The following is an 18,417-nucleotide window of genomic DNA, read 5'->3' as shown; positions in this document are numbered from 1 at the left end:
ACAGATGTCTCATCCAATCCTCTGCCAGGTACTTTTTTTTTTAAAGTGCCTGCCCTTTTCCAAACAGTTTCCAAGGACAGCTTTTTTACACAAGCAGTAGGGGCCCATTACAAAGCTTTTACAGGAATCTTCATGCACTGTGAATGTTTCTATACTTGGATAGATTATATTAGATTTGTTCCAACTTTATTGCTATTGCACAGAGTGCAAGCACTAGAGGATGACTTTTTTTTGAATGAATCATCCAAATTCACTCTTCAAACTCAAACAACTAGATAAATGTTGTTTATAGAAGTGTGGCAGGCTTAAAGGGACATTTCATACCAAAATCCACAACCCTTTTTTTGCCTCTGACCTGAAGTTGCATGCTGAGAGCACCCAGGTGAAAAAAAATATTCTACTTAAATTATACTTTTTCAAGAATGTGTACACTTTTGCTGTTTTTGTCACCTTCAAATATACTTAAGTGTACTCCAGTAATCCTTCACTACCACTTCAGTATTGCTTGAGTACTAATACTAAATCAGATACTCAACTGGCTCAACTTTTTATAAACTTTATGTGTACTCCAGTGAAAAAAAATTAAAAAAAAAAAAATCCTGAAATTAAAGTACACTTTAATTAAGCTAAATAATTAAATTAAATTTTCTCTTTGGAGATTAATAAGGTATCTATCTATCCATCAAATATTTCGTAAAATATTTAGACTTTTCAAAAGTAAACTCGTAGTATAGTTAGTATATTTATTGGAATTACAATGAAGTTCAATTTACAATACACTGAGAATTAAGTACACTTTTTATAGGTATTGTATAGTTAGTATATTCATTTTGAATTCATTTAAGTAGAACTTTAATGACATCAATTTATGAGTACACTTTTCAAAAGTATATGTCAAACATAATTAAAAAGTGTAATGTAACTTTTCTACTCTTAAATTATAATTATTCTACACTAATTAATTTTGGACCTTCGTATGGTTCATCAACACTGAAACACCAGCCCAGCATCCCAGAATTCATGTACTATCTGTACCAATTTATGTCAGTGCTAAAACAGGAAGTGTTTTGTCCTTTCTGAAGTGAGCTACAAAATAAGAGTGTAGAGGTCTGGGTGGTGGAGGAATGTGTAGCATATGTAACTTTTATGCAAGACACTGGAGGTCAGTCCTGCAGGACTAACCTTAACCATGTTATACTTAAATATATTGCGGAAAGCCAAAATTTGAAAAAATTAATTGTCACTGGATTTATCAATAATGTTGGCATTGAACGTAATCCATGAAAACCACCAATGTCTGCCAATATGGTTGTGAAATAAAAAGTAGAAAAACATCAGATGCTTGCTTTCAAATGAAGCAGTATATCTACAAAATAATAAAAATATACATCTGAGTTCCACAGTTTTTAAGTGTAAAATTATCCGTTAAGCAAAGACAGCTAAAAAATCCTTTCAGACAATTTGTAAAATAAATAAATAAATGTATAATATCAAGAATCAAGCATTTGGGCTGTCCATTTGTGTTTATGTATCCCAGCATGACATGTCTGATATTTCAGAAGCAAACCCATTAAAAATGGAATTGGAGCCTGTACAGAAAATTATGATGTTGGAGGCCTTTCTTGGCTACAGATGATATCTTGATTTAAGTCAGAGTTCATCTGGAATTAAACAGTGACTTAAAGCATATGTCAGTCAGACAATTGCTGGCTTTTATCTCTATTAATTGTTGACGTCTTGAACTGAAAACAAAATACTGCCTTTGTGTTATGAGTTTGCTCTTTCCCCCTCACCTAAAAGGTGGGACTTTGCCTTCCTTTACATCACTTCTCTATGAGACATGTGTTAAAAATGAAATATGGTAAGATTAAGTTGATGCATCAAGGTTTGTTTTGGGACCTTTTTCTCATCTGAACTAACTGCAACAGAAAATATAATCAAATAGAGCAGTCACTAACATCCCTAAACAAAGCATACCCTTCAATGCACTCAGTGTTATATTGTATAAACATAATTTGTGAAGTCTGCACCTTCATAACACCAATATTGAACAGAAGTGCTGATGGAAAGGTACATTAATAACACATCTTTCTCAGCATGAAAGAAACCACACGCTGTGTCTATGGATGTGTTTCTATGCACAGGTTGTTACTTTTGCCATCTGCGCATCTTAGCATATTGAGCAGCATAAGACTGTCTGCTGGTGTGCTGAACCTCCTCTTTCTCTGATTCATACATCTCCTCCTCCTCCTCTTCCTCTTCCTCTTCATCTTCCTCTTCTTCACCCTCCAGCTCTTCCTCCTCATCTATGCCTCTCTGGCGTTGTAAGGTGCTGCGAGACTGCCAATGAAAAAAGGTGAATTTTCAGGGTCACTGAGTGATGGCCTTTAGGACAGCAGTGCAGAATTGATCGGTTTAAGTGACGTTTCTGTCTTCAACAAGCACTCTCATTTTGTCACTATGGTAACAAAAACATTAGGGCTCACCTTCCTGGCTGTGGCTGGGTACAGACTGTGTTGTTGTCTGTGGTTTTGACCTGTGGTCGAGGCCAACGTTGACCAGAGGCTTTGGCTTTTTGGGGAGGCCACAGGAGGAATGGGATAGCGGTTCATGAGGGGAGAAGAGTAGCTGCTCAGTGGGGTGTCCAGGCGCCCAGCCAGAGAGTCCGACATCTTGATCCGTCCATTGAACAGCTGTGGAGTCAGGAAGAAAGTGTCATGCCTACTTCATTATCACGACAGCAAGAGGAAGTGTATTGGGGACACCTTCTACAAAGACCACATCTATAGTGTGTTATGGGGGCATTCATAATGAATTCTAATGCATTCATAATGCTTCATGATTTTAGGTTACATTATCATAAAACACATATAATGCTTTTTGATGCACTATTTTAACAGTTAACATTCTAGATGGGACTTTAATGAAACAGTGGGTTTATCTTACATCAGTCACTGCACATTTTTGTGTCAGGTGTTATCAGCTGTATCATTAGCATAAGCTACCTCCAGATCCTTTTGAGTGTCCATTGCCTCCAGGTTGTGGTATGTGTGTGTATAGACCTCCAGGGCTTTAGCATGGAAGAGCATCTCCACGGTGATAAAGTCTGTAAAAATCCTCTGCCAAAAAACAAATTAAGCAAGTGAAGCGTTATTAATAAACCACCTTTTAAAACACACGGTTACAAAGTGCTTCACTTCCACGAAAAAATGATGCAGAAATACAATAAAATATAAAACAAATCACAATGGTAGACAGACCAGACAATATCTATAAAAAGGCTTGCCTAAAAATGTGTTTTCAGAAGCAGCATGAAACAGTCCAAAGATTCAGCAAATCTGATGATTCCAGACAGCACGATCACCTTTTGTTTTGTAGTTGGAGTGGGGGACGGATAAAAGGCCGAGATTAGAGGATCAGAGTGGCCAAGAAGTAAAATAGGAGATCAGAAATGTAACTGGGGGCAAGGTCATGCAGAGCCTTATATGTTATCAACAGGATCTTGTAGTTTATTCTGAATTTAACAGAAAGCCAATGGAAGGAAGAAGAAAAATGAGAAGAATGTGGGACCATCAGCTAGTTCTAGTTAATAGCCTTGCAACTGCATTCTTAACTATCTTTATGGTTTACAGCAACTTGACTGAGACACATCTGGAGGAAATTACATTAATCAAGGCAGGAGAAAATGAAAGTGTGAATCAATAGTTCAAGATCTGTAGAAGACAAGATACATCAGATTTTTGTGATTGGCTGAAGGAAACTGGAATGAACAAGCTTAGTGATATCTCAGCAAAAAGTCATAATAAAAGAAGGATTACCAGATTCTTAGCTGTAGATTTGATATGCCAGTGAAATGGACCAATAAACTGATGTACTGCAGAATTTCAGGACCAATTCAAAAAATTTCTGTTTCATCAGGGTTTAGGTGGAGGAAATTAAGAGACATCCACTCTTTGCTGACAGCTAAGCAATCATGGCAGGAGGACAGTTTATGCAGGTTAATGAGTTTAGCAGAGAAATAGATGTTTATCTGTTTATCATTAGCATAGCACAGTGATAGCACAGTGATATGACACTTCTTGAATGTGGCTGAACAAACGACCAGGAGGAAGCAAGTACAATGAAAAAGGGACTGGTCCGAGGTGTGACCCCTGAGGGACTCCAGACAGCAGGGGAACTGAGGACAGTTCATATGGACAGTAAAATATCTATTTGTCAAGTAGGAATGAAAGCATTTTAAAGCTGTGCCAACACAGTTATAGTTACGCAGTCTATAAAGTAAAATGGCATGATCGATGCTGTCAAAGGCAGCAGTCAAATCAAGCAGGATGAGAATGGAGTTTTCACCTTTGTCTGCACGTGTAAGTATATCTTAGATTACTCTGTGTAAGGTGGTCTCGCAACTGTGCGTGTGACGAAAGCCAGATTGAAATTTTTGTTTTATGACCTTCATCTAACTTGAGATGGTCGTGACAATTTTTTCAAGGATTTTGAATAAAAAGCATAGCATGGAGATTGATCTGTAATTCAATCTTGCCCACAAAAAATATAAGAAATTTTCAGTCTAGGAGAGTGTCAGGAAGCCTCCTTCCTCTTCCCTTCCCCTGTTTCCTGTTTTTCCCCTACCCCTCTCTGTCATGCCAGTCTTTCTCGGTGTCTGTCCTTGAGTGTGTGTGTGTGTGTGTGTGTGTGTTCGTGTCTGGACTGGGCGTTACCCTGCAATCTCAGTTCACCTACACCTGCTCCTAGCACAATCATCTAAACAGGAACCCTGGGTTTTATGAAGCCTGAAAAGTAGACAGCTCACAAATCTGAAATAGTTTGGTTCAGTTTAAACAACAGCTCCTTCATATGAAGGTGATGAACATTCAGCCTTCCTATATTCTTTTCTTTGTTGTCTGATATCATTGTTGATCCAAACGGTTGTATTAATAACTGGGACAACCCTGGAAGTGTATGGAGCAGAAGAGTCAGTGGCTGATGTACACAAATCATGAAACCAACTAACCTGGTCATTAACATTAGTGAAGTGAGTCAGACATTTGTCCAGATCAGAAAAGTAGCTGGAAAATGTGGCTACAGACTGCTCATTAAAGATGTGAGGGTAAGTTCTAGGTTATTGTAGTAGCTAGTAAAGATGCATTAAAGGTAATACATTTGTGGTCAGAGACAAAGTGAATCTTATTCAGGGAATTCAGAGGCATCCCCAGAGTATAAACTAAGTCAAAGGTGTTCCAGTGGTTATGTCTGGGTCCAGAGACGTGCTGCACGAGGGTAAAACTTAGAAATTCTTTAGAAATCTGTGCCAAATGAGTGAGAGGGTTGAAGCAGTGGTATGTGTACAGTGTGCATGCATGTGTCAGACTGACTTTGATATCTTCCAGCTTCTGTCTCTGGAAGTCTGTGATGGTCTCCTCCAGTTGCTTTACACTGCGCTGGGCATTGTTGGAAGCCTTCTGAGCATTTACTTCTGCCTGTCAAAAAACACATACATACATTACACAAAGCTTTACCTCACAGTCTGTACAGGCTGCTCGCAGGGTCAGTGTGATGATATTCATGAAGTAGGCTAATCATAAAATCATGTACATTACCTGAGACTGAGAGGTTTGTCAAGAAAAAAATTCACAATGTAATTGTGTATTACATCATTGGCATGTAATATGTGATACATTACATGTGACAGTATGGCAAAATATTATATTGTCCTATACAAAAACATGCTATATATGACGATAGAGAGATCAAATGCATACTGTCTATCACATATTTTTCAAATAATAGCAAAACAGTCAGTTTTACATATGATGTAGATTGACAATATAATACAGACATATAACAAAATGAACGATATATGCTAATATATATGAAGTTGAAGGCGTTGGACCATATACAAATCAAACATCCATCCAGCTGTCTGAACAGCTAACCACTGCACCAACATGCAGCTAAGTTAAACAAATATCCCAAAATAAAAAACATTCTTTGTATATATATGTATGTACATATGTGTATTTAAAATGGCATTACTCATTACTTTTGATAAAATAAAGTTGACATAATGAAATACTTTTGCATACCTTTTGATTTTTTCTTTTGTCTCTGTTATGAAAATGTCAGATAGAGATAATCATATTTTCACTGTGGACTACATACTGCAGGTGCAGCTGATATTGTACATACATATTATTAAGTAATATATTATATATGTGTTGGCAATGTTGTCTTCCCTTTTCTCTTTTTTATCCAGGGGGTTGTGGTTGTGGCTTATAAAGGTGTTTTTTTTTAATTAAGATAACAATTTGTCAGCTGGATCAGAACCTCCTCTACCTCCTCCCCAAAAGTCTGAACACCTCAGTGAGATATTTAAACCTGACTTTTTATAACCCCTTTGGAAACTTTAGCATCTCTACTCATTTCTGAGTTTGATGGGTTTCAACAATGTTTGGCGGCACAGAAGAAGTTTACACTAATTGATCCACTGGCAGTTCATTGAGGTTTAATAAGTAAATAAAGCAAATTTCTTATGAGTGTGTGGTGATGAAAAAAGTCCATATTCAGTATATGAAGGATACAATGCTTTGTCGATCTGCGGGGTTCCTCAGTCGGATTTTCTCCAGTTTCTGCAACTCCTTCATGTCTCTGTTAAGATCAGTGTTGAACTTCTTCAGATCTGCCTGAATGGTAGATAGACTGTCAGCTCTTTTTAAAAAAAAAATGTATTTTTATTTGGAAAAGACAATATTGCAAAATGTATCTATATTTTTACATAATCCCATTTCACAGAAAAAGTTTGCAGTACTCCTCGCCATAACTCAGTCCTCAGGAAAACTTCCAGTCCTCTACCTTCACCTCCACGCACACCCTTCCACATATAATGCTGCTCATGATTCAGCAGAAAAGGGGAAAGTTAAGGCAAACTTAATTTACAGTGTGGTCAACCGATCCTAATTTTTTCACAGTCTACTCCAGATATTACCAGTCTAAGTATAGTGGCTTTTAGATCAGGCCAATGTGGTCTGCGAAAAAAGCATTTTCACAAATCGAGAATCTTTACTCTTCCGGGGATACTCTAGTCCAGATTTGACCAGTCAAAGTAGTCGTAGTGGTTTTTGCTTTGGGTCCATAATTTGCTTGTAATGATTTTAAATTGGCTTTTGTTAGAATTACTCAAAAATATTTTGAGGCTTCATCGTCCAGCTGGAGGCTGTATTTGTCCTGCAGGTCCTTCGGGGCAGTAAAGTTTCAGAGTCATTACTGGTTTTAAAAAGGCTGATCTTATGCCTGATAGTTTCCCAAAATTAGCCAATAGTGTCATCAATCCCATAAATTATTTTTTTAGATCCTCCAAATTACCCAGAACCACACCTGTCAACACTGGGATTTGAAAATAAGGGAAATTTTCCGATGCCCTGCTCTGGGCTGTCCCACCATGTTTACCACGGTCCGTATACCACTTACATTTAGACAGGGCTACACACGGTGAATCCTAAAATCACCACCAGGAAACCACTTGCTTTAAAATATCAGCAAGAAGGATTGCGTGAACTAGTAACTACATTAAGTGACTACAGTTAATAAATCCAGCATTGTTTATTTATGTAGTACTTGAAGATATGTAGATGTAGATTGTAAATGCAGTCACTGGTGGAGCAGGTTTCAGTGCCTCTTGGACCTGCTAATGTTTCGTAGATTTCTACCTTTTCCCTCTGTGTGATACACTAAAATGTGTGTGGCAAAAAGCCAGAGTTTGACAGAAGTTGCTCTTCATTAAGTGTGGGTAAGCCTCCTCCTGTTGGGTGAGATACTTGCACAGACTTTTTGCCTTTTTGGCAGATACTCAGTCCCTCTCACATCCAACCTTCATCTTCTTCTTCTGCTTCTTATTGCTGCTGATACTTCCCCAGAATCATTAAGGACTCGATAGTTTTGATGTGGCCCTTTAGTCTCTCCTTTATTTTTGGATCACTGACCATATTTGAAATTTCAACAATGTTTTTCTTGTTTCCTTTCTATATTTAGAGACATAGAAATCGAGCTATGGCCTGAAAGATCAATCATTGCAATATTACAATCCCTGATCTTGAATCCATCTGTGCTAAATATAAATAGGCAGACAGTCCTTGAATAAAAAAGTATGCGGGAAAGAATAGTGTGTGTGGTCTTATTAGATGGATGCAGTTCCACCCATCTATGGTCAAAGATGAGTCTGTAAAATAACAGTTCACTTCCTGGTGGAGTGTAAGCATGCAATAATGTTTTTTTTGTCCCTTCTATTCTCCCTGAGGTCTTGGCAAATCTTCTTCCTTCATCCTTACTCAGATATGTGTTCAGAAATAAATTACACATTATATTACATTATATCAGAGTAGCATCTCCTCTTTTGTGGCCTGATTGATGAAGAAAACAAGTGCCTGAAACTCAGCCTTTTTCATTTTGACTTACGTTACGACAGCTATCTTTGCCTTCCCTTTTTTTTCATTTTTGATACAATCTTTCTTAACTGGATTCAACAAACCCCACTGACATTAAAAGATGTCATTTTCACAGATCTACCTTGGATTTTGTTCTAGAGTAAAATAATCACTATTCACTTCTGGACAAATAGTTTTTGATTAGATTCTGGTTGTGTGATTACTTTTAGCGGCAAGCCCTGGTACACTAGGTCTGAAGCTACCCTCTGTGTCTCCGTCTGTCTGACGAGGATTCCCAGTACATAGTCATGGTTGAGGCTAATTTAGCAGTTTTCTCCATTTTAAGCCATGTTTTTGCCATGACAGTGTAAGTTCTTCTTCCTTCATTCTGAAACTGAGGAGTCTAACTGGATCTGTGGCGCTAACGCCTGGTGGCTCTTTCTATCTGTCTGTCCTTCATGCCAGGCATGTCAACGTTCTCTATAAGCTGTCTTCCAGTTTCAATATTATCCCACAAATCCTTTTAACCTTTCTAACAGGCTTGCTGTAACGTTAACTGACGTAACCGCCTCTTTGATGCAACAGGTGGCAGAATGTTTAACCTTAGTGGTTACATCTATTGACAAGGAGTCATTCTCTCAAATGGCACCTGTCAATAAAACAAGAACAGGACAAAATAAAGGAAGAAGCAGAAGGATGAACATGAGAGGGATGGGGCACTTGCAAAAAGGCAAAAACTTTGTGCAAGCCTCTCACGAAATGGGAGGAGTACCCATACTTAATGTAAGCACAAAGTCATGCTTTGTGTAAAATATGCCTGACTGATTTATCACGTGGAGGGAAAATCGATGTGAGCCACCACGACAAATCTGCCAACCATAAGTGTCCCCAAGAGGCGCAGAAACATGCTCTGCCAATGACAGTATTTCTACTCTGCCCTCGGTTTATCTTATACTGCCAAATTGGTTTTGTTCCTACACCATCATAATCCATGTTGCTTCAGGACCATCACTGCAACTGACCAAAAAGCAACAAAGTTCACATCAGGAGCAGGTCATGGTGTGTCCTTTTTTTTAGGACACTGGCGTTCATGTCCTTGTGAAAGTAAGTTGAGTTATTTTTTTAGACTTTGTTCATTCATTGTTTTCTGTTTCTGTTTTCTTTTGCAGCTTGGTTAGTTTAACAAAACTACCTGCTACTAGGTTTAGGATAGTGTCACAAGGCTAACTTTTTCCATGTCAGTTTTTTTCCTTTTCTTTTCCACCTAGTCGTAGAGTTTTGACATCCAAACTGTGTGACTGTTGCAATGATGGTCCTGAAGCAACCTAATTATGACGAGGTGATGTCTGTCTTCAAGCAGTACATAAATAAACCTTGCTGAATTGATCTGCCCTTTTGTGTTTTATTTATTTAATGCAGGGATGTTAACCAAAAGGTTAACTGTTAGAGAAAATAATTTTGACCTCTTCCAAGAGACAAGACAGAAAGTTGAGAAGTTACACAAATATGGGATTTACATTCTGCTGAAGAATTCCTGTTTCACTTTTTCTTTTCTTTTTCTTCTTCTTATCTTTTTCAAGATAAGTCTAAAAATGTTTTGGTGTTGGAAAAGAAATATTATCTTCTAATCAGGTTCGTCTTAATTTAGGACAATGTGGTAATCAACTGAGGTATATCTTGCAGGTATATCAGTATGTGAAGCACACATCTGTATTCAAACTCACCTTTTTATTTTTGACTATGTCTCCATAGGCTTTTAGAGGAGCAACAATCCTTGTCTCCAGTCTCTCGACCTGCAACAATAAAGCGTTCATCATGACAACATGTTGAAAACAAAGCACACTGATGCATGATAACTACAGACCTGAGCCTGTCTGTAGTCCTGCACCATGGCCAGGTCTTCAGCCAGGTTTTTCAGGCCGATCTGCAGCTCAGGGTCCTCTGTGCTGGAGAAGTCCAAGAGCTGAGCCACCAGCAGGTCCGCCTTGTCTCTGAGCTTGGCTGTCTTCCTAGTATAAGAGGCCAGCAGGGTGCAAATCTCACCGAGGTACTTCTCAGCATGTTTTAACATCTGCTCCATGCTCTTCACCGGGACATCTCTGCTGGGATCAAGAGGAAAATGGGCAATTGGGTATGTTTTATTGTAACATATTGGTAATAAGCTAGCTTGTTAACATTTTGGCCAAAGCTCATCAGGTTACAGGGAAGCTTTTGAAACTTCATGTTATCGTCTTCCTGTATAATGTGAAACATTAAAGCAGTGACTCCTACCTGCTGAAGAGGCCGTTCATATTTGTTCTGTTGTCCTCCCCACAGCTCCTCTGCCCTGCTGTTTGCCAAGGCTGGTTCTCACCTGCACCAGGTAACAGAAGTTGCCATAGAAACACCAACAACAGATGGTGTGGCATAGCTGGGGTTTGGATGCAAGGTATACTCTTTGCCACATGATGGCAGCAGAGCACTATTAAAACCATCCACTGGACCTGAGGACTAATGAGTCTTTCTTTCTCTCCTGGAAAGGATTACGAAAGAAGTGCTGCACATTACAAAGGAAAAATAATCTTTTCACCACATTATTCATCTTCTGTAGTATGTTACATAACAGTGTCTTTCCATGCCACTACCACTGGGGGCACCAGAGCTGCTCTTCCTCTCAGATTCCCTGTCAGTGCTTCTCTAGTGCCCAAAGGCAGTTTAACCTGTATGTTCAAAAAGAGTAACTCATGTAAATGAGGAAATAAATGCAGACTGATAATGTTATTGTATTAAAATGACATTTAACATTAGTTTTTATGACCTGTCCAGGGTGTCCCCTGCCTTCGCCCGAGATGGCTGGGATAGGCTCCAGGCCCCCCGTGACCCTGCAGAGGATTAAGCGGTGTATAGATAATGGATGGATGGATTAGTTTTTATGCCTTCATAGGACATAACCAGTGGCAGAAGAAGTACTGAGAATCTTAGCTTGAGTCAAAATATCAATACAACAATGTACAAATACTCCATTACAAGTTAAAGTTCTACTTTCAAAATCTAACTTACAAAAGTATTTTCAACTCCTGTGGTTCGATATGTAGGGGATGGGCCCCCTCTAAAGGATAACGAGGTAAATCTGAGGGATTGTGAGATAATTAATGGGGTAGGAAAGAAGAAGTAAAACAAAGCTCTGCTACATGCGTTTAGATCCATGGTTTGGAATATTCTTTAGTCCTTGCTTATTTCAAGAAATTTTGGAACACTTGTCCTCCTTGGCCCTCAAACAGAATGAAACCATCTGAGGTTTAGAAGGAAAATGCCTCTTTGGTGGAACTCCTAACAACTCAGACATCTGAAACATAACAAGGGCCCCAACAAGACACTACTTTCAAGGAGTCAAAGGGCCCAGACAGTATGGAAATATTTAACAGTGCACTGTATTTTGTAAATTTAAAATATGCTTTCTGTAAAATAATCTCAAAAGTATCTAATGACTGCAGCTGTAAGATAAATGCAGTGAAGTTAAAAGTACTATATTTGCCTCTTTTGTACTCTATTGGGCACTCTATTGGAAAGGTTGCACTTCAAAAATGGATTCTCAGTGCAGTGCTGAATCCAAAATCCAATGAGCATATCCCAAAAAATATAAAACGGTAGCACATTCCAAGTTATCACATTTGGCTTGTTTATTTAGCTCACATCATGATTTTCCACCTTTTATATCTTTTGGAATATACTGTTGTACTCGCTTTTGCAAAGTAACAGTACTTTTACTTGAGTACAGTTATTGGCTACTCTACCCACTTCTGCACAATGTTACATTATATTATACTCCACTACCATGTGAAGACATTTTTTAAATAACATTCATTGCTTATTGTATCCTATATTATCTTATGAGTTGGCAAATGAATCAGAAAATCAGATATGTATGACCCATGTCCATTATGTCAAAAAGTCAATTTACAGAGTGATAACCTGTTACAGTGTCCTTAAACTTTATTTCCTGTATAGACATTCCAGTCCCAGCTCCCATCACAGCTCCATGAAATGCATTCACATATTCTTTGTAGCAGTCGTCTTTGTTTGTTTCTAGTTTGTGTTGTGTGCACAATTTGCTCTCGACTTTCCTCTCTTCACCAGGCTTCATGGCTGAGCACAGACACAAATACACACAGTGTTGGCTCCAGTGGGACAGACAGGGGGAGCAGAAGGCCTAGTTTTGAAACATAATGTACTGTGTACATTATTAAATGGATTAGCATCAACACAACACACATACTGACTGCACTCTGTCAGCTCACTGTCAGCACAGTTCTCTGTACTGACCTCAGACCAGCATTCACAACCAGAAACAGGCTGTTCTCTGAGGTGTGGTCTGTTAATATGAGCTGCAAGTCAGAAAAGTCAGACCGAGGATGTTTCTTCTCATCTGCATGTCTCCTGCATAAATGAATAAAAGTAGCACAGAAATATGTGCAAGACATTCAACAGCTGAAAACTCTCTAAAATGGATTTGAAGACATTTTAACCATTCGATCAAGTTATTAATCAGAGTGAAAATACAGGAATAGTAATTCAGGCTAGGGCTCGTCATCGAAGGCCAGTCTCATGCATTTTCTTAACAGAGGACATACAGTATAGCAGCCCACTGTAACTGTGAAGTTGAAGTATTTTTCCTCCTTACTGTTTGTTGCCAGTCACACATCCTTTAGTTTTCTTGCTACACACACAATGCTAGCCTCATTCCTCTTCCTATGTTCGTGTGTACTGGACACGCACTGTTTTTTGAAACAACACTTGAAAAACCTGAAGGAGACTTCCGTGTTATAATCCTCCACAGATGTAAAGGAAATATCACACACTCACCATGGGCAGGCCTGACAGGTGGCCATACGGGGTTTGCACTTTCCTTATTGAGCTTAGCTTGGATTTAATGTGGCTGTCATGGACTTCAGTGGTGAACTTGTCACAGCAGACAACCCCCCCACAAAAAATATTACCATGCCTCCAATGTATACTTCAATATACAATTTATTCTATGAGGAGGGCAGCAGTGCGACGTATGTAGCCATACTTTGGAGGCAGAGAAGCTGATTGTGGTGCAGCACTGGTTTGAAAAGCTTCACAGAACATTTTTCTACGTTTTTCACAGTTGTAAATGGGTCACCATTAGATTTAATTTTACCTGAGTGTCACGAAGGCAGATGATATCCATCTGTCAGGAATGTTTTATATACAGTATATCCCTGTGGGTCAGGATTCCTGAACAGCCAGTGCATTCATCCATAGCTGTAGTGGCACATATTTCTCGTCAACAGTGTGTGCATGTTATCCACACAGCAATACCTCCACCTGCTGGTGCTTTACTCGTACTACAAACTAGAAAATTTCCCAAATGAACACATTTTCTGATTAACTGGAGGAGATGCATGATTTTTTGCAGCATACATATTACATTGTGTATGATATGTTAGAAATGTCACGTCCATGAATTTGATGTTACATGTTAAAACTTTAATCAGTTCACAAGAGGGGTCAAGAAGTCCTCCATCCCACTTCTGACAGCTGCTGTTTTAGTTATCTTAATTTTATTCTTTCTAATCTTTCTTATCTTTCTTATTATCTGTTTCTAACATGGGGGTTGCAATGAAAATTTCATTGACATGTCATGCTCAATGACAATAAAGACTCTTGAATCTTGAATCTTGAAAATTAACTGACAAAACAGGTAATCAGTAATTGCCTTCCAAAGCAACCCATCTAAAGCTTCTCTGGTCGCCCTCCTCTATGGTTCAGGTTTGGTTAAAATTAGAAACACAACTGCACACTGCAGTCTCATTCCCAATTCTTTAGTTCTCAGTCCAATTCTCAGTATTTACATAAAATACAATAATAAAAATGTGCTCTTAACTTCAGTTTAAGAGCAAACAATGAAAAAGGTCACAGATATGTTACACAGTATGGAGAAGGAAGAAATACAACAATAGGCATCTTACATTAGACAGCTCTAGATATTTGAAATACAGTAAAGCACATTAACTGATCAGATTTTAAATGATAAACAAAACACTAACAGGCCACTAAACTTTACTTCAAGCCACTTAGATGTTCCCAAATCCCAAACCCCAAAATTCAGCCACAGAAACCCCCAAGGGCACTATCAACAGTCATCCCTATGACACAACTCCACACCCACAATCAGGGCAATATGTTGTAATCATTGTGGCAGCAGGCAACAGCACACCCACCAGGACTCCTGATCAAGCACTGGGATATATCAGGCTCCTCACACTGTCGTCATAGTCTTCAATAACATGAGGACAAAAATATTGTTAACATGTATTTTAAAATAGTTCATTCCCCCCTCCAGCCAAAATGTGTTTTGCTTATTCTTCCCTGACTGTGATATTTGAGCTCCACTCTGCAGAATAATGGATGCACAGAGTCTGTTTCTTTGTGTTCACCTCAAATCTCAGTTCAAAACGTAAATGTATGAGCAGGACTTATCCTAATACAACTGGATTCGAAGTCAGTCATGGTCTAATTCACACATGTGTGCTGTGGATACCTCCAGACTTTACAGTGAAGTAGGGGACAGCTTGTGTCAACTTAAACTTTTGCTTCTTTTAGAAATCTTTCACCAAATCATCTGAAGTATAAAATGCTGCTGTCACATCCTTATTGTACTTATTACTTACTGTATGTAAACATGACCTAAGGCTGCCAGCTCAATATGGATGACCAGTATGTGTTTAATGAGGTTGTTTTCTGTGTGTGGTCCTGCAAATCCCTGGAATATGAAGGGATCTGAGGTGAGCCATAGGAGAAGCACAAAAAAGACTCATGTTCAGGGAGTGTGGGAATCTCCAAAAAAACCCATTACACTTCAGCTCAATGCCAAGTTTCAGTACATGATGGAGCTTAAACACAAATAGAGACACCACCATTGTATTGGAAGATGCAATCTGTAATTCAATATAGGGGTTGTCCAATAAAAATAATTTAAAACACATGATTGGGATCAGTTGTCGCTCCCAAGGTCTTGTGAAGATGGAGAAGCAGTTGGAGTAATCACAGTTTGTTTTTTTCTTCTATGGTTTATTTTCCCTCACCATGCCAGTAAAAATGAGCCTAAAACGCCTATCAGAGACACACCCTAAATTGCTAGCTGTCCTTGACCCATTTGGGGGTACATGCATGGTTTTGTTCTCTTTTGATAGGTAACACATTTTGAACGCAGTCAGATTCACTGTCAGTGCTGCTGGCATTGAGTAAAAGAAGTTTGAACACACTGATGCAGGAGGGTTTTTTTTCACATGAATATTTTTTGCAAATAGATGGTTGTAGATGACTATATGTGGGACTTACTAGCTGGAAAACACAATGAGCCACAGCATGAAGTCTTAGTCCAAGTTCAATAAAAACTGAAATCAATACCACAGAAACTGAATATTTTCATGTTTTCTCTGATGGTGTATTTATTTTCTTGAAAAAGCCAATTTGCTATTTTGTTTTTTATCTACATGAATATCTATATTCATGAAATCTAAATGTTGGCCATCTATATTCATATTTATGATATCTATACATATATTTTGGATATATATCTTTATATTGAGGCCATGTATTTCTCACTTCATTTATCACACATTGAGAAAAATATTGATATTGTCACTGAAATCCTTGATTTGAGGTGCCAGGACTGTAAATAACCCACTGAAGTGGCATACACATGTTCAGGATTACATTGACTATTCGAAGTGTCAGTCATCTTCAAAACTCAGACTGAACTTTCTCTAAGCTAGGCTCTGTGTGCCAGATCGTGATTAGTCAAGTGAGGTGGAATTTGAAACCTGAGACTCAGAGTGTAACTGAAGTTTACTGAAGTTGTAACTGGGAAAACACAGAAGACAAGCGACAGAGAAGCATATCGCCTGCTAAGTGGGAAGGAGAAGAAAAGCTCCCTGTTGATTACTATCTTGTTTTGGACTAAATATTTTTCCTACAGTGGATGGTGTTGACCTTTGTTGATGTTTCCAGGCTGTTTTTGTCAGTGTTGTCCATCTGTGCATCACTGAGAGAGTAATTCTTGAGTTGCCTTAATGTTGCATTCATTGTAAACGTGGTTAATATTTGGCTGCTGGAGTTTATTGTCCTCATGTTTGATTGTATCTTGAAGTGGTTTGCATTAATTCACAGGAATCTAAGCTCTCTAACGGTGTATAGTATGGGTATAATGTGAATATAGCATTTGTCTCAACAGACGGAAAGAAACATAAACAAGAAATGATGGGATGGCCAGCGGGCCATAGGAATTTGACACAGCAACACTCTGACATTGACATTTTACACAGTTTCATACTTTGGTACCTCAAGCTGTGTTTTATTTGCTGTCGGTGTCCTGGGTGGGAATTGCAGGTCCTGTGGTGTCACTTAGAGGAGTGACTGCTAATCCATCCACTGTTGTTTCTGCTCAAACTACAAGACCCTCTGCTCTGTAAAGTCCAGTTCATGTCTGACAGCACAGAGGACCGATAATGATGATTAGAGAAGTTTTAGAACCATTTTTAGCTCCATCACAGTTTTTGAAACTGTGATGGAGCTGGCGAGCATCCCTCACTAAGGCGAAGACACCACACACATGCATATTGACTGTAAAGTGACTGAATGTAGACTAAAAAAAGGCCGTTTGTTTTTGTTATGTTGTGCTTTTATTTGAGTGAACCCTACTGACCACTCTTTTCACGGGAGCCACAGGAGTCCAGCAGCTGCGGCTGAGTGGAGTGATCAGGGAAGAGAGAGGGGAGGTGGTACAGGAGTTTTGGCTCTTGTTTGGCAGTTTATCACGAGTTGTCTTTAGCCTGTATTAGTTTGTAGTCATTTGCATTGTGGGGGAGTGTCTTTCTGCTTTCACTGGGTAATGGTGGGTGAAGACTGCAGGGAAGGTCAGGTGAGAGATCAGTTGAGGTGGGCTGCAGAAACCTGTGAGGGTTCTTTGTTAACCAGGCCTCTGCTGCCTGTTCATGTGGGGATTTTGTGCACTTGGTGCTTGGACTCAAATGAAAAAAAATTCAGAGCTCTGGAAAAAGCCTGTGTGATGCTCCTCATTTTACCACCACGCTTTACACCTCCATGCCGCTGGTTTACATCCTGTTTGCAGAGGTTTACCACCATCCAAACCCTACAGAGACAAATAGAACAGTGCTGTGAGCTTGTCAGTCTATCCAACGTCTACACTGCCTTTTAGTAGTGATGTAAGTGTAACAGGCTCTGGGTGTTAAGTCAGACTACTATTTTGTTCTGTAAAGGACAGTGAATTGATGAGACAGGCAGCAGGCAATGTGCTTCCTTCCCTCGCTCACTCTCTCACTGAAAATGAGAGTCAGCTATCAGCCACATCAAGCTGTATATTAGGAATGCAAAGCTTACTTGTGGCACAATTGAGGACTCAGGCCCCAATATAAATGGACATAAAATTAAAAAAGGAAACAACAATAAACTACTAAACTACTGAAGTGCCACTGCAAGAGAAGTTGAACAATGTTGAGTCCAAAACTCAACAAAAGTCCTAACTGAATCACTGGTATCTGTTTGTGGTATGAATGCAAGATTGAATGAGGCTCTACGCAAAAGCTGCAGTTTCATTGACGCTTTATAATGCTGGGGGGTGTTATAAAGCTGAGAAAGCAAGAAAGGAAGCCTTGAAGGGTGGTCGCCATCAACTTTACCTTCGATACTGTATCTCGTGAACACATTTTGGGAGAGTCTGAGAGCTAATATGAGTACTCATCGAGGACTTTTACAATGGTTGTTAAACATGTAAGAACCATGATGGGCAGAACGAGAGGGATCAGGTTGCAAAATGTGTGTGCGGGTGTGTGCGGATTTGTGCGTGTGTGCTTTTACCCCTTCCATGCTTATCCACCTGTCCCTCCATCTGTCTAACTGGCTCCTGCAGTCTCTAAATCCTTTGTTGTGTGTCTGTGTCTGTGTCAGTCCCACACCCACATCTCCACAACAGCTCATT

General features: G+C 39.1%; 1 protein-coding gene across 1 annotated transcript; it reads right to left on the bottom strand.

The window, feature by feature from the left end:
- Positions 1-2,148: 2,148 nt before the first annotated feature.
- On the bottom strand, positions 2,149-10,705 carry LOC121624206 (CBY1-interacting BAR domain-containing protein 2-like). The gene is made up of 9 exons (XM_041961845.1): positions 10,686-10,705; positions 10,279-10,513; positions 10,139-10,207; positions 6,576-6,677; positions 5,595-5,600; positions 5,370-5,474; positions 3,006-3,119; positions 2,487-2,693; positions 2,149-2,340 (listed from the first exon to the last, which is right to left on the bottom strand). Exons 1-9 carry the CDS (start codon positions 10,703-10,705, stop codon positions 2,149-2,151), a joined length of 1,050 nt encoding a protein of 349 aa, XP_041817779.1.
- Between the last annotated feature and the right edge of the window lie 7,712 nt (positions 10,706-18,417).

This window comes from Chelmon rostratus, chromosome 20 (genome assembly GCF_017976325.1).
Source record: "Chelmon rostratus isolate fCheRos1 chromosome 20, fCheRos1.pri, whole genome shotgun sequence".
NCBI classification, from domain to species: domain Eukaryota; kingdom Metazoa; phylum Chordata; class Actinopteri; order Chaetodontiformes; family Chaetodontidae; genus Chelmon; species Chelmon rostratus.
This window is presented reverse-complemented; position numbering and strand designations above follow the sequence as displayed.

Excerpts from the sequence above, each read along its gene's own strand:
- LOC121624206 (XM_041961845.1), bottom strand. The coding sequence starts at position 10,705 with ATGAACGGCCTCTTCAGCAG. Across the intron at positions 6,678-10,138 it reads ACATAGTCAAAAATAAAAAG|GCAGATCTGAAGAAGTTCAA; the intron begins GTGAGTTTGAAT and ends TCTACCATTCAG. Across the intron at positions 2,694-3,005 it reads ACACTCAAAAGGATCTGGAG|CTGTTCAATGGACGGATCAA; the intron begins GTAGCTTATGCT and ends CTGACTCCACAG.